This window comes from Phodopus roborovskii, unplaced genomic scaffold (assembly GCF_943737965.1).
Source record: "Phodopus roborovskii unplaced genomic scaffold, PHOROB, whole genome shotgun sequence".
Taxonomy (NCBI): domain Eukaryota; kingdom Metazoa; phylum Chordata; class Mammalia; order Rodentia; family Cricetidae; genus Phodopus; species Phodopus roborovskii.
In genome coordinates, this window is record NW_026126511.1 from 26,267,828 (window position 1) to 26,277,489 (window position 9,662).

At 39.6% G+C, this 9,662-nt stretch overlaps 1 protein-coding gene across 1 annotated transcript; it reads left to right on the forward strand.

Moving 5' to 3' along the window:
* Positions 1-448: 448 nt before the first annotated feature.
* Positions 449-1,837, forward strand: LOC127230139 (alpha-enolase-like). The gene has a single exon (XM_051195308.1). It carries the CDS (start codon positions 524-526, stop codon positions 1,826-1,828), a length of 1,305 nt encoding a protein of 434 aa, XP_051051265.1. The 5' UTR covers positions 449-523; the 3' UTR covers positions 1,829-1,837.
* Positions 1,838-9,662: the final 7,825 nt, after the last annotated feature.

Below are 9,662 nucleotides of genomic sequence, written 5' to 3' on the forward strand. Positions count from 1 at the left end.
GAAATAATTAGAACAGAAAATCTAGGGAAAAATTAGCCATAACAGAAACTCTCTCTCTCTGTGTGTGTGTGTGTGTCAGAGAGAGAGACAAAGACAAAAACATAGAGAGACAGAGAGAGAGGGAGGGCTAGTTATTACTGTTGATTAATAGATGCCAAATATTTTATTATTGGACAACAGGAGAAACAAAGTCTGACAATATTTCAGCAATCTGCATGTCTCTTCTGCCTATGTTAGGATTGAATGTGAAAAAGATTCCATCCATTTTAAAATCATTCAATTGTTAAGTCTTTCTAATAGGCAACTAAAAAAAAATACTGTGACTGGGTGAAATAGTCTTCCCTAGGAAAGAGAACACTAATAAATTATCCAATACCAAATGTTCATCTTTGCAAATATTTTACGTTATACAAACAGCTATATTTAGAGGGTCGCGCGCTCCTCGCTCCTAAACGCTCTCCAGGGTGTTTGCAGAAACCTCTGTTCTTTTCCTACGCGGCCACCCGACTGCCAGAAACTCACAATGTCTATTCTCAAGATCCATGCCCGAGAGATTTTCGACTCCCGTGGGAACCCCACTGTTGAAGTTGATCTCTACACCTCAAAAGGTCTCTTCCGAAATGCTGTGCCCAGCGGTGCCTCCACTGGCATCTACGAGGCCCTGGAACTCCGTGACAATGACAAGACTCGCTACATGGGGAAGGGTGTCTCAAAGGCTGTTGAGCACATCAATAAAACTATCGCACCTGCTCTGGTTAGCAAGAAGCTGAACATTGTGGAGCAGGAGAAGATCGACAAGCTGATGACTGAGATGGACGGCACCGAAAATAAATCCAAGTTTGGTGCAAATGCCATCCTGGGAGTGTCCCTGGCTGTCTGCAAAGCTGGGGCCGCAGAAAAGGGGGTACCCCTTTACCATCACATCGCTGACTTGGCTGGCAACCCTGAAGTCATCCTGCCCGTCCCAGCTTTCAATGTGATCAATGGTGGTTTTCACGCAGGCAACAAGCTGGCCATGCAAGAGTTCATGATCCTTCCCGTGGGGGCATCCAGCTTCAGGGAAGCCATGCACATTGGGGCAGAGGTCTACCACAACCTGAAGAATGTCATCAAGGAGAAATACGGGAAGGATGCCACCAATGTGGGTGACGAGGGCGGGTTTGCGCCCAACATCCTGGAGAACAAAGAAGCTCTGGAGCTGCTGAAGAACGCGATTGGGAAGGCTGGCTACACGGATCAGGTCGTCATCAGCATGGACGTGGCTGCCTCTGAGTTCTTCAGGTCTGGCAAGTATGACCTGGACTTCAAGTCTCCTGATGACGCCAGCAGGTACATCACACCTGACCAGCTGGCTGACCTGTATAAGTCCTTCATCCGGGATTATCCAGTGGTGTCCATTGAGGACCCCTTTGACCAGGACGACTGGGAAGCCTGGCAGAAGTTCACCGCCAGTGCAGGCATCCAGGTGGTCGGGGACGATCTCACGGTCACCAACCCCAAGAGGATTGCTAAGGCTGTCAGCGAGAAGTCCTGCAACTGTCTTCTGCTCAAAGTCAACCAGATTGGCTCTGTGACCGAGTCTCTGCAGGCGTGTAAGCTGGCCCAGTCCAATGGCTGGGGTGTCATGGTGTCCCATCGCTCTGGCGAGACAGAGGATACATTCATCGCCGACCTGGTGGTGGGGCTCTGCACTGGGGAGATCAAGACTGGTGCCCCTTGCCGATCTGAGTGTCTGGCCAAGTACAATCAGATCCTTAGAATCGAGGAAGAGCTGGGCAACAAGGCCAAGTTTGCTGGCAGATGCTTCAGGAACCCCCTGGCCAAGTAAATGTGGGTGGAGATCGCTGGAAACACCTGCTGCCTAGACCATGTCCCTGATGTCATCATGGCGGCCCAAGGCCGGCCCAATGCTTGTCCCTCCCATGCCACCGCTTCCTTAGACATCCTTGAAGCCACACCTGACCACCTGGAGCCCTGCTGGAAACCCCAGCTTTGTAATTAAGTGATTGGCTAAGTCGTTGTTTCTGTCACCTTACTTCCAAGCTAGTGTGTGGAGCCCGGTGTAATCTCTAGGGTGGCTACAGGCAAGACCCCACCCCAGCAGCTCTACATACAAAATAAAAGCCTCCTCGTAAGAGCCCAAAAAAAAAGCTATATTTATATATTTAGGAAGATAACAATGCATATATTATATATATATATGTATATATGACACACACACATATATGTGTAATAACTGATGAAAAGAAGAAGCTATGTATTTGAAAGAGAAATGACCGTATATGAAAAGACCTAGATTGTGGAAATGATTTAATGATCTAAGTATATTTTTATCTTTATAATTATTAATTACAAAAGTTCCATATCTCTCTGATCACACAGACTCATATAGATATTTTATTTCAACCTTTACTTGGTTCTGAAGATATTCATGGTTCTTACAACACAAATTATATTTCATGGTAGCTATAAATCTTGTCATCATTCATGATGTACAACTTTGCAGTAATAAAATATCCAAGAGTTATAAACTTATGTGGATTGCACACAGATTTTAAAGGAACACCAAGGAACATTCTCTGTGTTTAAGGGTGACTCCATGTTAGCATCTGAAATATTTGAACACTCCAATCAAGTTAATGCTTAGAAATCTAAAGGCAACAGTAATATGGAGTTACTGATTCTGCCTTAATATTGTGATATTTAGATTTTTGATTTTTGAAAAAAATATACTTTACAAATATTTTTACATTCTTAATGATATAACATATATATATCAAATATCTCAGAGAAATGACAAATACTTGAAAATATAGATACCTTTACTTTTATTTGAGCTTCATATAGAGTTTATGAGCACAAAATCATGTAATAATCCTCATGAATGTGTGCATTTTTCCTTTATGTCTTGGTTTAAAGCAAATTTAAACAAAATTGGAAATGCAAGAAACAAATGATGTAAAAATATCAGGTGAGAAAATGACATTCTGTACACTTCACCAAAGAAGATATACTTAGAACAAATAAGCACATGAAATAAACATTAAAAGACAACTTACTGGAAACGTGCAAATTAAAATTGCAATATAACAACCTCACATGGCAAATCAGATCAGGTTTTGAAGTGTGTGGATAGAGAAAATACAACAGAGACTACTGGAATTACAGGTAATATGGGGGCAATATATCTAGTGCAGTATAAACTTCCAGAATTCTATAAGGCTGACCCTAGGCAATACTCCTAGTAATGGAGCATAAGGAGCCTGAATTGGCCATCTTCTATTAACAGCAGGCAACATCCGGTGGTAGGAATGGCGTACCAACCAGCCAGAAATCTTTTGACCTCTAGTCTATCCTGCATGCAAGATGTGGTGGATCAATGGAGGAGACTCACTTGTGGGTGTTGCTACTCAACAAATGGTACAGCTTGAGACCCATACCATCATGAATAGGAACCCAATTTCCACAGTCTTTGGATGAGCAGAAACAGGAGGCTTGATAGCTGAGAGACCTAGGATAGAAAAAAAAATCAGTCAAATGGCTTCTAATGATTGTCTGCTATGTTCATAGACTGGTGCCTTGTCCAATCATTATCATGAAGGCATCCTCAGGAAACTGATGGGGGTTAATGCAGAGATATTAAGTGGAGAGAAAGAACAAAGCAGAGATTTTCTTCTGGTCCCTACCCTTGGAGCTTAGGGAATCCCACAGGGGAAAAAAGAGGAGTAACTCTAGGAGTTGGGGACATTGAAGATGTGAGAAAAACATGGCTGAGAGAATCAACTAAATTCTCCTCATTGATATTAAATAGGCAGTAATGGATCCTGCATGGGTCTGCACCTGGTATTCTCCATTTATGTTATGGTTGTTAGCTGTATTTTTTGCTTGTTTGTTTGTTTCTTGGTTTATTTTTTGTCTCACTACTGACAGTAGGAGAGGGGGTGTTTCTGACTCTTTCCTACTCTTGGGACCATTTTCCTACTGCTAGGTTGCCTTGCCCAGGCTTGTTATGAAATATATATATATATATATATATATATATATATATATATATATATATATATATATCCTATTGTGTCTTGTTAAACTGTGATTGGTTGATATCTCTGGGAGCCCTGCTCTTTCTGAAGGGAATGAAGGAGCAGATTGGGGGGGGATGAACAGTGAGGAGCAAAGGGAAGGGAAATTGCAGTTGGAATTTTGTATGAGAGAAGAATAAATTTCTAAGATGTCCACCAATAAAGGATAACCGCTGATAATACTAGCCTAAATCTAGAAGATTTGTAAAATTGTGCATGTTTGATAGAATATTTAGTATGGAAGAAACTTCATTAACTGTTTGACTGTACATTAAATTATTTTTCTAATTCTTCAATCATATACTATATCTCTACAGCAGTCTCCTCTGCCTCCTCTCTTCTTAGTATGCTCCTCAATCTCTACTCTCTCCCTGATTCACTCTTCCTACATTTTCCTTCAGAAAAAAATTAAAGCCTTATTTTACCTTTCCAAAAGTGATGTAAATTTAAAGCTTATGTGTAAACAAAATGCAGTAATTTTTTTACATGTTTAATTTTTTAAAAAAAAATATTCTATTGTCATATATTATATCCCGACTGGTTTCCCCTCCCTACTGCATCACACTCCTTCCCCTGCCTTCCTGCTCCCTCTGATCCAATCATCCTAAATTTCCCTTTTAAAAGGGCAGATACCCCAGGTATATGAACCAAAAATGTTATATTAGGCTTCAATAAGACAAGACACCCTTATCATATAAGGCTGAACAAAGCAGCCCAACAATAAGAAAATGGTTCCACAGTGATTCCAAGTGGAGGCTAAAGTGTTAGAGGCAGCTTCTTCCCCCAACCCCCCACAAACACATTGTTAGGAATCCCACAAGAAAACAAATCTACACAACCACAACATACATGCAGTATGCCTAGGTCAGTCCTATGCAGGCTACTTGGTGGTCACTTCAGTCTCAGTGAGCAACTATGGGCTCAGGTTACTTGACTCTGTGGGTTTTGTTATAGTGTCCTTGACCCCTCTGGCTCCTACAATCCTTGCTTTCCTTCTTCTGCAGAATTTCTTTAGCTGTTCCTAATATTTGGCTGTATGTTCTCATCTGCCCTTATCATTTGCTGGATGAACCCTCTGTGATGAAGATTATGATATTCTGGTATAGTGAAATATTATTAGGAATTATTTCATTCACTATTTTTGTGATTATGTTGGGTTTATCCTAGGTTTCTGTGATATGTAGTCTCCTATTCCTGCCACCCCATACAGTGTCAGTGGTAGATTCACTCTCTTGTCGTGGGTCTCAAGCTGGACTAGCCATTGGTTGGCCATTTCCAAATATTCTGCACCACCTTTGACCCAGCACTTCTTGAAGTCAGGACAAATTGAAGGTCTAAGTTTTTGATGGTTTGATGTTTCCACCCCTCCACTGGAAGTCTTACCTGGCTATGGAATTTGACTGGTTCAAATACCTAATCATACCTTGCATTACTTGTAGTCTTAGCTAGAGTCAACATTGTAGATTCCTGGGAGTTTCCATTGCGAGGTTTCTGCCTCATACCTGAAATGCTCCCCAATTGTGGTTTTCTTTCCATGTCATCTCTTCCTACATCCCACCATTTGGTCCCTTCTCTTCCCATCCCCAGATTCCCTACCATAGTCTCCAACAATATTTATTCTATTTTTCATTCCGAGGGAGATTCATACATCCTCCCCTTAAGCCCTCAGTAGGAATTAGCCTCTCTGGGACTGTGGATTTTAGCATGTCATGCTTGTCATTCTTTGTCTGTATCTCACTCATGATGATTCTTTTTCCCATGCAGTTGGCTACAAATTTCATGATACTGTAGTTTTAACAGCTAATACTCCAGTCTGTATATAGGTCTTCCTGTATCCACTTTTATGAATATAGATACCATGAATATAGTTGAGCAAATACTATGTGGTACAAATGAGTGTCCTATGGGTATATTTGTCCAGGAGTATTATAGCTGGATCTTGAGATAGATCTGTTCCCAATTTTCTGAGAAATAGCCATACTGATTTCCAAAGAGGTACAAGTTTGTGGTCCCACACGCAAAGGACCTTGGTTGTACTAGATATCACTTTTAGTATTAATATTAGCTATTCTGACAGGTATATGATGAAATCTCAAAGTAGCTTTGGTTTGTAATTCCTTCATGAATAAGGATGTTGAATATTTGCTTGAGTGCTTCTAGGACACTTAAGAATCCTTTGTTTAGAACTCTGCTTTAATCGTGTAGTGGTTTGAATAGGAACCGCACACATAGACTCATGTGTCTGCTTTGCCCACAGATGGTAGCAATATTAAGAGGCATGGATTTGTTGGACTAGGTGTTGCCTTGTTAGAGGAAGCATATCACTATTGGAGCAGGCTTTGAGGTGTCATGTGATTAAGCTATGCCCAGTGTCCTTCTGCTGTCTGGGGATCAAGATGCAGAACCCACAGCTTCTCCTCCAGCACCAGGTCTGCCAGAATGCTGCCATGCTTCTCAACCTCTGAAATTTAAGCCAGTCCTAACTAAAAACTTAATTATATGTGAGTTACCCTGGTCACAGTGTCTCCTCACAATAACAGAAACATGGCAGACAGGGACTGGGGTATTGCAGTGATAGGCCTGACCATGATTTTGTTTGGAAGAATATAGACTTTGGAATTTTGGATTAGGAAAGAAGTTGAATGCTTTAAGTGGGGTTTAAATGGCCACACCATTAGAAGCATGGAAGATAGTGATGCTGAGTGTGATTTAAACCTTGGGGGCCTAACTCAAGATGTTTCAGAGTAGAAAAATAATTTTATTGCTTAGAGAATGTACTTATGATATTTAGGTGAAGAATGTGGCTTCTTTTACTCTTGTCCAAAAAAGTTCCCTGGGGCTAAATTGAAAAGTGTTTCAATCAATAGTATTCATAGAGGAGATTATAAAACAGCCTAGGGTGGACTGTGTCCTATGGTTACCAGTGATCATGTGAATAAAGATCTAAAATGAAGATGCAGAAACTGAGCTGAGAAAGTTACAAAATAAGCGATTGAGAGAACGGGGGCACTAGGAAGTGAAATGGAGTTAATTCTTGTATAGAAGGAGATAAGCATATTAAAGAAAATCAGGATGTTAAATGGAAAAATGAGGAGTACTAATGTCAGGGCAAGAAAAACACCCAGATAAGCTTCCAGCTTGTGAAAAGGGATTAAAGAAAAATTAGGTTCATGCATGATGGTACATGCCTTTTATAGCAGGACTCAGAAAGCAGAGGCTTATGTATCTGTAAATTCAAGGACAGCCTGATCTACAAAATTAGTTTCAGGACAGCCAAGTTCAGGCAGTAAAGGAAATCTTCAAAATCAGAAAGCTAATTAAGATGTAATTGAACAAGGATGCCATGTTACAGCTCCAGCAAGTAGCAAAACTTGACAGCATAATTCCTGTGGTTATATCTTTATAGTTAATGCCAAATAAGGGGGTTACAGAAACTCCCTCTGTGATAAAGGTAAATTGCAGAAGCCAGGAGTATGTCAAGAATATCCCTGAATGAAAGCATAGAGATGCCATTGTGCAAAGTTCTGAAGGTGAAGACTAGGATATCTTTGAGATCGCAAGATGAAATTGATGCCAGAATCACAAGGTATTCGTAGAGGTAAACAATAAACAGGGTATTGAAAGGAGTTCGAAATCTGAAGATATTTTTGACATCAAACAGGGTAATGGAGAGTTTGGAATTTCTTCTGATGGTTTTCCAATTTGCTTTAGTTTAATATTTCCTTACTATGTTCCTTCCCTCCATCTTTAAATGATAATGCACATCTTGCTCCTTTATATTTTGGAAGGATTTAATCTGCTTTATTCATTTGGCGTTTGCATGACTTTTAAACAATACTGACACAGTAATAGACAATCTGGGCTTTGAGAGTTGGGCTAAATGCTTGTTGCATTGTATGGCTACAAGCCTATGGGGACTGGCAAGTGTAATGTTGTGATTTGAATTGGTATGCCCCACATATAGTCATCTGTTTGATTGTTTGACCTATATGAATTTGCACTACTAAGAAGCATGGCCTTTGTTAGAGTAGATGGAATGTTGTCAGAGGAAATGAGTCATTGTGTGGAAGATTTTTGAGGTCTCATATGCTACAATTATGACCAAGGTGGCTCACAGTCTTTTCCTGATGCCTTTTGATCAAGATGTAGAATTCCCTGCTCCTCCTCCTGCATCATGTGGTCGATTTTGAAGAATGTTACATGATGTGTTAAAAGAAAATAGTATATAATCTTGTGTTGGCTGAAATGTTCTATAAACGTATGTTAGATTCTTTTGATCCTTCATTATTCCCCTGTTTACTTTTTTTCTGAATTGCCTCCTTTGAAGTCTTCCACTATTAATGTGTGGAGTTCAATGTGTGATTTTAATTTTAGTATTTTTTTTTCAAATGTAAGTGTCTTGCATCGGGGACATAGATGTTTAGATTTGAGATGGCATCTTGAAATATTTGTTTTCTTTTATGAATATGAAGTTTCCTTTCCCATTTCTTTTGAGTAATTTTGTTTAGAAGTATATTTTGACAGATATAAGACTGTCTATACCAGCTTGACTCAGATCTATTTGCTTGGAAACTCCTTTTCTAACTCTTTACTCTAAATAATGTTTATCTTTAATAATGATATTTTACTTTGTACACAGAACAAGGATAGAGCTTATTTTTTAATCCATTTTTTTAGCCTGCTTTTTTGGTGGGGAGGGGATTGATTCCACTGATAGTGAGACATGATAAACACCAATGATTGTTCATTCCTATTTGGCTGTTTTTAGTTTTGGTGGCGGTAGTGTGTGTGTGTGTGTGTGTGTGTGTGTGTGTGTGTGTGTGTGTGTGTGTATGTGTTATGTGTGTGTACTAACATGCAGTTCCCTTCTTTTGGTTTTGCTTGTGTGAAATTTATTTTCTGTGTTTTAATGGGTGAAGATAGTGTTTTCGTAATTGAGTTCCATTGTGGATATATATTGTTTGACAATTTACTTTGCCTTGCATAACATGAGTAATAAAAATCCAGAGACAGATATTGGGGTTCAACCCAAAGATCAGAGAAGCAAAGCAGCCAGCCACTAGCTCTTACCTCTACCTCATTTCAAAATGGGTGATCCTATTTACGTTGATCCTCAGAGTAGAATGCTCTCCAAATATTCTCAGAGGCAAATGCTCTGAATTCCTGTCTCTTCCTGCCTTTTATTCCTTTAACTTTTCCAATTTTCTTCAAACCCCTTGAAATCACCTCTCCTATCCATTCATCATCATAGTCATAAAATTCTATATTTATGGTATCTCCAATCCATTTCTTCAAAGGTTCTGACCTTGCCTTTAAAGGCCTAATTATCCTTTTGAATTGAAAATTAGCATTTTTCAAAAGCTAGTGATTCAATTAAATTCTAGCTTCTGAATATGATATTATTGCATTTACTGGTGATGTCAGTCTTTGTAAGGAATCCATGAAGGCTTCGCTAGGTCCCTGTGTAACTTTTCTAAATGATTCAATTTCTTTTCAACATCTCCAATTCTGTCCCAAGCATTCAAAGATGCTGCATGACAAAAAATCAAGAGGCGATAATTATATAGACATTTCTTTTCTAAG